The sequence below is a fragment of the Diuraphis noxia genome, unplaced genomic scaffold (assembly GCF_037042655.1).
Source record: "Diuraphis noxia isolate RWA-SAM2 unplaced genomic scaffold, SU_Dnox_SAM2 contig0006, whole genome shotgun sequence".
NCBI classification, from domain to species: Eukaryota; Metazoa; Arthropoda; class Insecta; order Hemiptera; family Aphididae; genus Diuraphis; species Diuraphis noxia.
The window spans coordinates 1,798,623-1,812,136 of NW_028301716.1; the positions used below are offsets into that span (position 1 = coordinate 1,798,623).

Genomic DNA, 13,514 nt, shown 5'->3' on the forward strand with positions numbered 1-13,514 from the left:
CATAGGATTTAAAGATAATAAAAATGTATTAATTTTTAAAGTTTTTAATATATGTCATGATTCGGTTGGTGGTAGAAATGTTGATTTAGTAAGACAATTTAAGCATGTTGAATATTATTTTATAAAACCTATCAACAGCTTACAATTGGGTATAGCTTATGTTAATAATTTATCTGAAGAATTCGCCACTGTTGATGTAGATCTCACAAACTTTTTTAAATATATTGTTTTATGTGATAGTGATAATAAAAATATTGCATTTCCTATTCTTCACTCTAATGATAGCTAAAATGATGCATTTATTATTTTTAATTTTAATAAAATTGACTAATAACTTGTATTATTAATATGTATATTATTATTTATATATATATATATATATGTTTGTATTATTTAACTATTTTAAATAACTATGTAATATGAAATTAAATTGTTGTTTATTGATAGAGCAATAAATATTAATTATGACAAGTTACTCAGTAGTTCATTTCTTTGAAGATAATTCTGTTGAGACAGTACCAAACTATTGGGTAAAAAAAAATGGTACTTGTGCATGTCCTCTAAACCAATTGTCTGCAGCAAAATGAATCCAGCGAAAATCTATCCCAAATGAAATTGATTTTAATTATTTCAAAGCAAGGATCTTAAAAAACAATATTAGTAAACTAAATATTTGAGATTGAAAATTTAATGAAATAGTTCTCTTCAATTTGGAGTGTATTTTAGAATCTCTGATATCAGCAAAAGCATTTGCAGACAAGGCAACCATCATAAGTGATTTAAGTGGTGATGATGACAAATCAAAAAGAAAACTACTTGCAAAGAAAAAAACTCAGTCTTATTCTGATTGTCCTGTATATCCAGGTAAGTATTATACTTTTTAATTTTATAAGTATATATACAGGGTGATTCGTTTATCAAACAACACTCATTATTTATAAAAGTATTGACTTTTTTCAAAATATTGTTTTACATAGTTTCAAGTTGTTAAAAAACCAACGCTTTTATTAAAAAATTATATTTTTAAATATTTTTTATCCTTATCATTTTTTAAGTTTTTTACTTTTTTGAATGGAAACATAGTTTTTTAATTTCATATTCCAAAGCAGAATATTTTTTTAAAAATTTTGATACATAAAAATCGAATTTAGGACTAGTAGTTTATGAGTTATAAGTATTTAAAGTTTTGACAAGCGGAGTAGTGGACAAACATTTTGCGGGGTAACCCCGTACCACTCCACTCTGCAAATCTAAACTTTAAATACCTATAACTCATAAACTACTAGCGCTAAATTCAAAATTTTAACGTATTAATCAATTAAAAAAATAGCGTTATTAAATTATGAAATTTTAAGTATAGGTTACCATTTGAAAATCAAAAGTTGATGGTGGTGTATATAATAAATATAAGGGTGAAAAATATAAAAATAATAAACAATTCAAGAAGAGTGTAAATCTACAATTTTGAAAAAAAAAAAAATTGAAAAAAGTCAATACTTTTTTAAATAATGAGTGTTGTTTGATAAAAGAATCACCCTGTATATACTTTATTAGTTTAATAAAATTAATTACAAATTTAGAATCTGAAGATGAAGCTTTTAATAAACCCTTAACTTTAAAAAGGTCTGCAGCAGCAGGTTGTTCACCATTGAAAAAAAAAAAGGTTATAATTTATTTAAATTGAATATAATTGAAATAACAAGTTCTTACCAATAATAATTGATGACAGTAATGGTGTTATTTTTATGATCACGAATAGTATCTATGATATAACTAGAGTTAGGATGTTGATGACCTAAAAAACACAAAAATGCCCTAAAAAAATGCAAAAAAGCCCTAAAAACTTCAAAAAATGACCTTTAAAATTATCTGAAATACTAATTAAGTAAGGAAAAAACTTATTTATAAATAATAATTTTTATTAGAGATATGGGTATAAATAAATTTTAATTTAATTGGTATTAAAATTATTTTTTACCAACAGTCCAAATCCAATGTTAGATTTTAAATAAATTAAATTTGTTTTCAAACTTGGGTGTAACATTTGCCCTAAAATCTATTATTTGTGAAAAATGGCCCACATTGTATAAAAAGTACAAAAAATGCCCTAAAAGATGAAAAAATTACTTTAAAATGTTGAAAAACAAAAAAAAATGAATTTATAGCAAAAAATGCAAAAAATGTAAAATAAAATTAGAATATTCTGCATCAAGGGAGCATGAAACAAATTTTTAGCTAGGATAGCATTGTACAGAATAAAAGGAAAAAAAAATTCAAAAGTCATCAACATCCTAACTCTAGATATAACCTACATATTAATATGTTTTATTTTTTTAGGAATACAAATTTTATTGATCCTGTCTTTAATTATTAATTTATGTCAATTTAAATACTTTATTAATTTAATTAAATTAATAAATTTCAAATTTAGATTCTGAAGAGTAAGTTTTTAATGAAACCTTATCTTTGAAAAAATCAGCTGGCTGGTCACCATCTCCAAAAAAAAGGGTAATTTAATTTATTTAAATTGTGCTTAAATCTAATATAACAAACTTGTATTATAATTAAAATAGTTCAATTTTATTCTTATCAAATTGTAGCTCAGAAAGTTCAGCCAATTAATTCATCATCCATCAATTCCATAAAACGACCAACAACTAGTATTGGTGCTTCTATTCAAAGGCCACTAATAGTCAAAAAATTGTTTAATAATAATGAATCTCCTATTAAAAGTGGTAAAGAAATAATGAGTAATATTAGTAAAATAATGTAATACTTGGAATTTATTTCCACGAAAGGGTAAATAAAAAAAGTAATCCTTTTCTAAAGGATAACTTTTTTTATTTTACACATACCTTTAATATTTTAACTTATAAGTATTGATTAAAATATTATTATATGTTTAGAAATGTTTAGAATTTATTATCATATTTTTGTTTTAATAATCTCTTAAACTCAGCATTATTATTATTTCTGAATCTTGAGCAAATATTAAAATTTATAAATTCAATTTTTCTAGTATGTTCTTTCAGCTGTAAAAGCACAAGTTATATGAAAATCTTATATTTATTATTATTATTTTTTTTTTTTTGGTAGGTTATAAAATTAGTGGTGATGATAATGAAAATAATTATATGACTGGTAGAAACAACAAGGACAATCCTAATTCACTTAGATCAACTGAAATCAAATACAGTAAATATATATAATTTAATTATAAATACTAAAACTTCTTAACACTTAATTCATTATTAATAGCAAATAACAAAAGTCCACAAATAATAATTGCAACACCAACATCTAGATCATCAGTAGAAACTTCAGAAAGTCTTTTTACACCAACTGAACTTGGTTAGTATTTATACTTTTATGCAGTGGTACTGTTAATATTTGCCCAATTTGTGCTTTCATTTAGCTTGATATTTATAGGTATCTCTTTCATTAGTAATTATATTTTTCTTATTTGTTGTGAATAGGTAAAGATTTTCAAAAAGAAGTCCTTCATACTCTGTCTTTTATAAAACATGAATTAAGGCGAATAGTAAATAATCAAAGAGATCTTACTCAAAGATTTGATGTAATGGAAATAATTTTAGAAAAAATGCAGTTAGTTTCTGACTTTCCTGTTCCTATGAATAATTCATCTATACCAATAATAGATGTTATGAGTAGTTACTCATTACCACTAGATAACTTACAAGACCTTGAAATATTTGCAGAACGAATATCTGAAGATGGTACATTCCGCAATAATTTAGTAAGCAATTATACTATAAATAAAATTCAATTCAAAAATAAAAATAAATTAAGAATTATTCAATTTATACGCATTTCTATTATATATAGGTAAGTCAACTATCCTATTTAGGCGGTAAACATGTAAAGTCTGTGGTTAAAAGGCTCATGTATAAATTATTTAAAGACGAATTGCTTAAAGACTTTTCATACACTGGAAAAAAAGGAAAAAATAAATTTTCAACTTTGACAAGTTGTTCAGTTATATTTGGTAAGATTATGTTTACATTTAAAATGTTTAATTAATACTACATTAACTACGACCATAAGCATAATAAATTTTTTTTTAATTAACCCATGTAAACATAGGTCATTGGGTATGGGGTGGGTACTGTAGGTTTTTGGATTGGGTAGGTTTGTTGGTACACGTGTGTGGTTTTTGGCAGAATTTTAAATTGGGCACCAGTAGGTTTCTGCCATGCTTGAGTGCGAGGCGGCGGCCTCTCTCTCCAGACAGCGTGAACTGCCTGGAAAGCAATGCCGCCCATGATCGGGATTTGAAGTGGACACGGTATGCGTTGCAACCAACGCCTAATTCCGCCCGGCGATTACACCCCTTCCCTGAATTTTATTTTATACAAGTTTTAATTGTTTTTTATTCAATTTTGTGTAACATATTAATTATAGTAAGTAGTTACTAGGGCCCAATAATATTGACAACTATTTGGCATTATTGTTACAAAGCATAATTACTTAATTAAGCTTTAATTGCTAGTGATCAAACTTTTTCATTTTATGTTCATATTATAAAAAGATAATATCTTCATATTTTATAAAGCTATGGTCTGTAGTTATTTATACTAAATCTCATCCACTTGTCATATGAAGTTAGTGTTATATAGATTAACTTTTGAAAAGTGTTTTTGTATTTATTTGTTTTCAATACTTAGTTATAATTATAATATATATTTAATAACTAATTATGTTTTGCTATTACGGTTTTTCAGATGCTGTCAAAACTCAAGCCAAATTTAAACAAGTGTCTCAAAGTGAAATGGAAGACATTTTAAAATATATTCTTGCTCAAGCACCATTCAACATCAAAAGACAAAACGAAAAAATAAATAACTTGCATTAGTTTACTAAAACAAGTTGTTAAATACATTCAATGTTTAGTAATTTTTTCATATATTTATTTTTTAAAAGATTAATCAAAGTATATGAAGAAGGTATAATTACTTCTGATTTTTTAATAATAAACTAATAAAACTGCAATATTTTTTTCAATTTTTTTTTGGATTAAGGCTTTAACTACTAAGGTTATTATTAGCCTGGTACTGTGGGGGGAACTGTTGATTGGTACACGTGAGAGTTTGGGTGCAGAATTTCAAATGGGCACCCATAGGTTTCTGCCATTCCCGGGGGGGCTCTCTCACCAGACAGCGTGAACTGCCCGGAAAGTGATGCCACCTGTGACCGAACGTTGCAACCGACGCCTTGGAATATATTATATTCAGTGGTGCAAATTCTTTTTTTAGGGGTGCCAAACCTAAAGAAATTGACCAGTCCAGCACCCACAAATTTTTTGAGTTATTCATACAATATTATACAACCAATGTATAAGTATATAATCTATATCAGCTACTAGGTTTTTTTTTTTTGTGGTGGGGCTAAGTTCCTCCCCTGATCAAGGAAATTTGCCCCACTGAATTATATTATGTTATACTGAAAATCCCTCTCCTATGTTTATAATATAATATACATATAATAATATGTATAATATATGCATAATATTGTATAATGTATATATTTAAAATAATACAATGTAAAACACTCATTTACTCAAAAAGTATTCAATTTTTTCAAATTTTTTTTTTTCAAAATTTTAGATTTACACTGTTCTAGAATTATATAATTATTTAATATTTTTCCCCCTTATATTTATTAGGTAAACCATCATCGACTTTTGATTTTCAAATGGCAACCCATACTGAAAATTTCATAATTTAGTAAGGCTTTTTTTTCTTATGAATTATCACGTTTAAATTTTCATTTTTCGTTTATCCGTTGACGAGATACAACTCCTCAAAGTTGGGGTGTTTTGGAAGGTGTTTGTGTGTAAATGTGTTATATCTACCGCGAAAATTAGAATTTGTATGCCCTAGGGTAAAAAATATTACATTTTTCAGATCAATTCAATAAGTACCAAATGTAAACGTAAGTTGGGCCCATAAATGTTTTTTATAATGCCAATTGAAGGTGTTTGCGGCACTGGTCATAATAATACTTATCAGTTACAAAGACCAGAAGCTATAAGTAATAAATACGTGTTGAATGTAAACAACACACCCTATAGTATGTAGATTATAAGTAAAATTATTCACACTGTAGTACAGCAGACGCTGAATAGGCATTTTGTATTACTAGCATCATATTCGTTCTATGTAGTAGCCTGTAGGACGATTAGTCGTTGTTTTATATTACGCCTCGGAGCACTATAGTTATTCGTATCAATTATACATATTATTATTATATTATTACATATATCCGATCTTATTATTATTTACCTTTAGCTTCTGTGTATCTGGTGTACTTCAACAGGTTATGGGCCCAGTATAGTAAGGTAATTATAATAAAGTCGTGTATGTTTGATACAATAATTATTGATTTACGAATCGCGTGTTTGTGTACAGACAGTGTACAGCAATAATAATTCGCGAAGTATAGTGCAGTGCAGTGTTAATGCATCGATCGTGTGAAGCGCAGCAATTGTGTTTGTTATTATTACATTTATAGTGTACAGACATTGTACAGATAATTTGTTATTATGGAAAACGAATCTATAAAAATTAATAAACTAACCGGTAATGACAATTGGGAAACATGGAAATTCCAAATAAAAGTCATAATGACTGCAGCCGATATATTTGATGTTGTGACCGGAAAATCGAAAAAACCTGCTCTTACAAAATCAAGTTCAGAAACTGAAGAAGATGCAAGAAAAAGGTATGGTGTAGATTATTCAATATATAAAAAAGCGGACAACAAGGCTCAAAAGTATATAGTCACATCAGTGGATGAACAACCACTGCAGTACATAATGAATTGTGACACGGCTAAGGAAATGTGGGACAAGTTGCTTAGTGTATATGAACAAAAGTCGGACTCGAGTGTAACGTTGATTCAACAAAAGTTCTACAGCTATGTTAAAGACCCAGATGACAATATGGTGATTCATATTTCGAAATTGGAGAGTCTTAGTAGAAAATTAAAGCAGTTAGGTGAACCAATATCCGACTCAATGCTTATGACCAAGATACTAATGACTTTGCCAGAAAATTATAAACATTTCTACAGTGCGTGGGATTCGATACAAAATGTGGACAAAACATTGTCTAATTTGTCATCTAGACTCATGGTAGAGGAAACAAGACAAACTCAAAGTTATGATGCTGAGAGATATACTGCAAGTAGTAGTGCATTTTCGGCAAAGAAATCATTTGGAACAAATAAAGAAAAACGTACGAAAATTGGCAATTCTGAAAATCAATGGAACAATGATTAAAAACCAGGCAAGTGTAATCATTGTAAAAAACCAGGGCATTGGAGACGTGAATGCCGGATTTTCTTAAAAGAACAAAAAGAAAGAAATAAGAGCAACTCAGGAAATGCGTTGGTTGGTGTACAATCAAAGGACATCAAAATCAGTGAGTCAGAAAAATGGTATGTGGATTCAGGTGCTAGCGATCACATGACTAGCAGAAGAGAATGGTTCAGTAACTATGAGTCATTTGAAGTTCAGTTACCAGTACGTATTTGTGATGGCAAACATATCATGGCAATTGGCAAAGGAAATATAAATGTTCAAGCGAAAATCGGTAATAAATGGGTTGACAGTCATTTGTCAAACGTTTTACATGTACCTGATCTTAAAGTAAATTTGTTTTCGTGTGGAGCGTGCCTTGACAAAGGTATAAAAATGATGACAGACAGCGATGGATGTACATTTAAAAGGGATAATCAAATAGTTGCTATTGGAGTTCGTGAGAATAAAATGTTTTCAATGGCTCTGAAGACAAAGTCAGTGCAAGAAGCTGAACAAGCAAATATTGCAGTTAAAACTCTCACATTACTACAGTGGCATGAAATGTTGAGTCATCAGAATGTCCAATATGTTCGGAGCTACTTGAAACATATGCGGATTCCATTTACAGAAACGAAAAACAAATTTTTCTGCGAAGCTTGCATTTATGGTAAACAACACAGAGAGCCATTTACACTGAGCAATACAAAAACTACAAAACCAGGTCAATTAATTCACAGTGATGTCTGTGGCCCTATGGAGGAAAATTCACTTGGAGGTAAACGGTATTTTGTTATATTCAAGGATGATTATTCTAAATATACATATGTGTATTTTATGAGCCAAAAATCAGAAGTTAAAAATAAATTTGAACTATTTTTAAATACAGTCAAAAATCAGTTAAATATTTCAGTAATTACTTTAAGAAGTGATTGTGGTCTGGAATATAAAAATACTGAAGTAAAAACCTTATTGGATAAATTTGGAATAAAACATGAGACGAGTGTACCATACACACCCCAGCAAAATGGAAAGGCGGAAAGATCAATGCGAACAATTGTAGAAGCGGCCAGAACTATGTTATATAGCAAAAATCTATCCAAGACACTTTGGGCAGAAGCAGTGAATACAGTCGTGTATACAATAAATCGTACAGGTAACACAGATCGAGAAGGAAAAACACCTTATAAATTATGGTTCAATAAAACACCACATATAAATCATCTGAAAATTTTTGGTAGCGAAGTATATGCACATATACCAAAAGAAAAACGAAGAAAATGGGATCAAAAGGGTAGAAAAGGTATATTCGTTGGATACTCAGAAGAAACCAAAGGATATCGTATATGCATTGATGGAAGAGAAATTTCAATAAGCAGAGATGTAATATTCAAAGAGTCAACAAGTCCATCTACAGCTACACAAGTAAAAATCATAAATAAAGAAGAAGAGGAAGAAATAAATTCGGAAGGTGAAGCTGGAGATGAGGAAGACAACAACGACGACGAAGAAAAGTTGGATGATGATGAACAGATACCAATAGGAGCTGAAGAGCAAACAAGAATGACACTCAGAGACAGAGGAAAACTCAATAAACCTATAAGGTATAAAGATGCATTATTTTCAGCATGTAATGATCCAGTTACATACGAAGACGCTATGACAGGTGACAATTCAGATGATTGGAAGGCAGCAATGAACGATGAAATGTTGTCATTGAATAAAAATAAAACATGGACACTTGTGGACTTGCCTCAAAATAAAAAACCTATAAATAATGGTTGGATATACAAGACTAAATACAAAGCGAACGGAGATGTCGATCGGTACAAAGCAAGGTTAGTAATAAAGGGATGTGCGCAAGTTCATGGAATAGATTTTCAAGAAACGTTCAGCCCAGTAGTGAAATATGATTCTATTCGAGTAATACTTGCGATAGCAGCAGCCAGAAAATTAGTACTCAGACAATTTGACATTAAAACAGCATTCTTATATGGAGATCTTGAAGAAGACATTTATATGGAACAGCCTAAAGGTTACGAAGATGGAACACAGTTAGTATGCAAACTTCAACGGATATATGGGTTGAAACAGGCATTCAGGTGCTGGAACAAAATGTTCAAAAATATGCTGATGAACTTTGACCTAAAGGAAACAAAAGCAGATCCTTGTGTATTCGTAAGTAATAAAAACAATCAATTACTAATTGTCGCTATTTTTGTAGACGATGGACTAATCGCAGCAACAAATAACCAGCTGGTGGACATAATGGTGAAGTATCTAAAGGACAACTTCGAGACGAAGGAAGGTGAACTTGATCATTTCTTGGGTATTGAAATTGATCAGAGACCTGATGGTTCAATTTTCATACACCGATCTTCATATTGTAAGCGCATTTTAGAGAGGTTCAATATGGAAGAAACCAAAGTACTGCATATTCCCACAGATCCACAACACTCATTAGATCCAAATTTGTCAGGATCATTGGAAGCAGGGGAAGTTCCATACAGAGAAGCAGTTGGAAGTTTGTTGTATCTAAGCCAAATAACAAGGCCTGATATAACTTTTGCAGTAAATCTTGTCATTCGTTATCTAGAAAAGCCTCTGACAATTCATTGGAATGCGGTGAAACGTATATTTAAATATTTAAAGGGAACATTTAATTATGGTTTAATTTATGGTTCTAGTGTAACACCAAAGTTGCGTGGATATAGTGACGCAGACTATGCTGGTGACACAACAACGAGACGATCAACATCAGGATTCATTTTCATGATGGGAGATGGAATCGTAGCATGGTGTTCACAAAGACAAAAATCGGTAGCACTTTCGACTACTGAGGCAGAATACATAGCGCTGAGCCAATCTATACAGGAACTCACTTGGTTGACGCTACTTATCAGTGATCTTCTGGAGCCACAGGGAGATACACCTGTTTTGTATGCAGACAATCAAAGCGCCATCAAACTAGTGAAAAATCCAGAATACCATAAGCGAACAAAACACATCGATATTCGCTATCATTACATTCGTGAGAAGTTCAGTGAAGGGATGTTTTCTCTGGAGTATGTGCCAAGCAAGGAGCAGTTAGCTGACATATTGACTAAGCCAACTCCACGACCAAGATTCCAGGAACTCAGGGAGATGATGGGAATAAGATATATTAATTCTAAGTTAGGGTATATTGTTTAAGGGGAAGTGTTGAATGTAAACAACACACCTTATAGTATGTAGATTATAAGTAAAATTATTCACACTGTAGTACAGCAGACGCTGAATAGGCATTTTGTATTACTAGCATCATATTCGTTCTATGTAGTAGCCTGTAGGACGATTAGTCGTTGTTTTATATTACGCCTCGGAGCACTATAGTTATTCGTATCAATTATACATATTATTATTATATTATTACATATATCCGATCTTATTATTATTTACCTTTAGCTTCTGTGTATCTGGTGTACTTCAACAATACGATATTGTTCAACCACAAGGTATATCGGTGATAAATGATAATCTTTGTACCTACTCACTACGTAACACTACTAATGACGTATTTTCATATCATACATAATGACATAATGTATTATAAGACCATTAATAACAGCCGTATTACGTATTTTCACATCAACTGTTGTTTGTATTATTCTGTGCACGATTACAGATATCATAGTTCATGGTTACATGATATGAAGTATACCCAATACATGGTTATCGTGAAGCACATGGCAATACGTTGAGTATATTCTGATAAACGGTTATGTTATAAACTTTTAAGATTATAAGCACGATGTGATTATAAGATTAAATAATTATTGAATTGGCTCGAATCGAGTCGTTAATGTTAATAAAGTTTTACTTTTTAATATTTATCATTTTTAAGTGTTTAAATTTTAATAATGCACTTATTAGGTTATAATAAAGTTCAAGTTTAATATAAACATTATACAAAGCTCTTTAATATATCTTTTCTTATCTACCACATATTGTATTTTATTTAATAATTAAATTAAATAAAAAATTACCTGAATTGGCTAATCACATGAAAATTGGATACTTGATGAGTAGGTACATAATATGAATAATATTATGTACAATTTGTTGGTAAGTTTTACTAGTTAGTAGTTTCTACAATTAAATAAATAATACAATGCATATATCATTAAGTTAAAACATTTTGATTTCAGTTTAATCATTTATACATCTACAATTGTTGTTTAAATGTATTTCATACACATAATATATAATATACACATAATAATATATTATGATTTCAAATCGCAATTTGAATATACCATAATTAAATCTACTATCACATACAAGTTGGAATATTCTCCATGTTAAAATGATATTCATACTGCTATTTCTAATTACATTTAAAAATACCAATATTTTGATAACAGTGAAAAAAATAAATATTGTCTCACGTATTGGATTTAAATATGACTACAAAATAAATTAAGTAAGTATAAATTTGTTTAACTGTAATATTATTTAATTATTATAATGACAAATAAATTGTTTAGGTGTAATCAAGTTAATAATTGCAAGAAGTGGAAAAAAATCTATTTGGACAACTAACGTCACATAACCAATGATATTTATTGAAAACTAAAAATTTTGCTAGTGTTAATGTTTTATAATTTGTATGTTATTTTATAATTAATTTAAGTGAGGTGACAACATCAATCATTACAACTTAAAAGATAAATGTATCTTGTGTTTAACACACATACATATTGTGTAAATTGCGTAAAGCAAATAAAAAAAAAAAAAAAAAAAATAGTTATTAGGTATGAGATTAATTATTATTATACATACATATAATATGTATATACATGTATATAAATTACAACTAAGTAATGGCTCAATATAAATTCTTTCTGTCAATGATTGGTGTTGTCATTAAATAGTAATTTGTACTAAATTCGAGTTAAAATATTATTAACAGCATTTTAAAAATTTTACTTTTGTTTTAAGTCTGGGGTTATTGGAAAGTTGGTTTCAATTTTTTGAATACATGTTATATCTTTACTCATATTTTGCAAAACTGCAAAACGACAATTTTGATTTAACTGTATCATCATTTTGGAATATATTTTTCATAGTCCTGGGCTTATAAATGAAAGTAAAAATTTTAATGGTTCATAATATTAACAGTGACGCTGAAGTCCTAAAATTTAGTTAAGCGAAAAATATTTTAAAAGTCAACAATATCTAAATATCAGCCTTAATATTGTACTTGTAAGGGGGGGGGAGTATAATTTACTCTTACTACAAAACAAAATATTGATGTTTAATTTTATGTAATTTTGAATTATAACTACACATTTCATGTACTCTTCATACAAACCAAGACATCCAAAAGCCGAGTTTTTCTCAATTATTAATACAGAAACTTATCTTTTTTGAGGCAGGATTAAGATCATTAATACGCACAAAATATAAATCATTATTTTTACGCACTAACCAATCACCCATTTAAGTTAAAATAGCTAGTTGAATATTTATTATAGGGTTCAGCGTCACTGAAAATTGTTATAAAATGAGGGACAATTGGTCATGAATAAAATTAGTTCAGAGCCAATTTATTTATCATAAGTAATGTAAAATTTACCTGTTTAAAATCTTATTTAAATTTGTTAGTATAGTTTATTCAAAATTGTAAATTGAGTGGACAACGATTAAATAAATATGAACTAACTAGTATATTTATAGTATTAGTATAAAAAGTTGATGGTTGATCATTAAGTTTATGAATGTTATTAGTGTTGTTATATATATTAAATATTATTAATTTCCTTTGTACAGCTTGACGCTTGTTCATAACATCTTGTAAATTATTATTTATTATTTCATATGCATACACTGCAACTTTATTATATTGTTAGGTACTCGTATGCACAACCATATAAGTCAGGGGTGTAGGTATAGATTATTAATTGGAGGGGTTTCGACTTAAATTATTAGTAATAGGCTAACGTGAAAAAAACCAAAATACAAAAATATAGGCATATATTAATAAAATACGTTTAATATTATTTTTTTGAACATTATACAATTAAATTTAATCGTTTTCTACGTTGTGTTAGTTTGTTCACAATGAGTAAAGGATCAACAACTATATCTCTATAAATATTTAGAAGAGTTAGTCCAGTAAGTCGCTCTTGACCAATAGTGTTTCGTAAATACGTTT

The 13,514-nt window shown here is 29.0% G+C and overlaps 1 protein-coding gene across 1 annotated transcript; it reads left to right on the forward strand.

Moving 5' to 3' along the window:
* Nucleotides 1–429: 429 nt before the first annotated feature.
* Nucleotides 430–4,873, forward strand: LOC149054489 (uncharacterized). The gene is made up of 8 exons (XM_089230043.1): nt 430–864; nt 2,432–2,508; nt 2,601–2,735; nt 3,097–3,195; nt 3,259–3,351; nt 3,477–3,757; nt 3,847–4,006; nt 4,743–4,873. Exons 4-8 carry the CDS (start codon nt 3,135–3,137, stop codon nt 4,871–4,873), a joined length of 726 nt encoding a protein of 241 aa, XP_089086169.1. The 5' UTR covers nt 430–864; nt 2,432–2,508; nt 2,601–2,735; nt 3,097–3,134.
* The last annotated feature ends 8,641 nt before the right edge of the window (nt 4,874–13,514 follow it).

Bases quoted from the DNA above. Each gene is read 5' to 3' on its own strand.
- LOC149054489 (XM_089230043.1), top strand. From the start codon at position 3,135: ATGACTGGTAGAAACAACAAGGACAATCCTAATTCACTTAGATCAACT. The intron at 3,352-3,476 runs GTTAGTATTTAT...TGTTGTGAATAG, and splicing joins TTTTACACCAACTGAACTTG to GTAAAGATTTTCAAAAAGAA. The intron at 4,007-4,742 runs GTAAGATTATGT...ACGGTTTTTCAG, and splicing joins AAGTTGTTCAGTTATATTTG to ATGCTGTCAAAACTCAAGCC.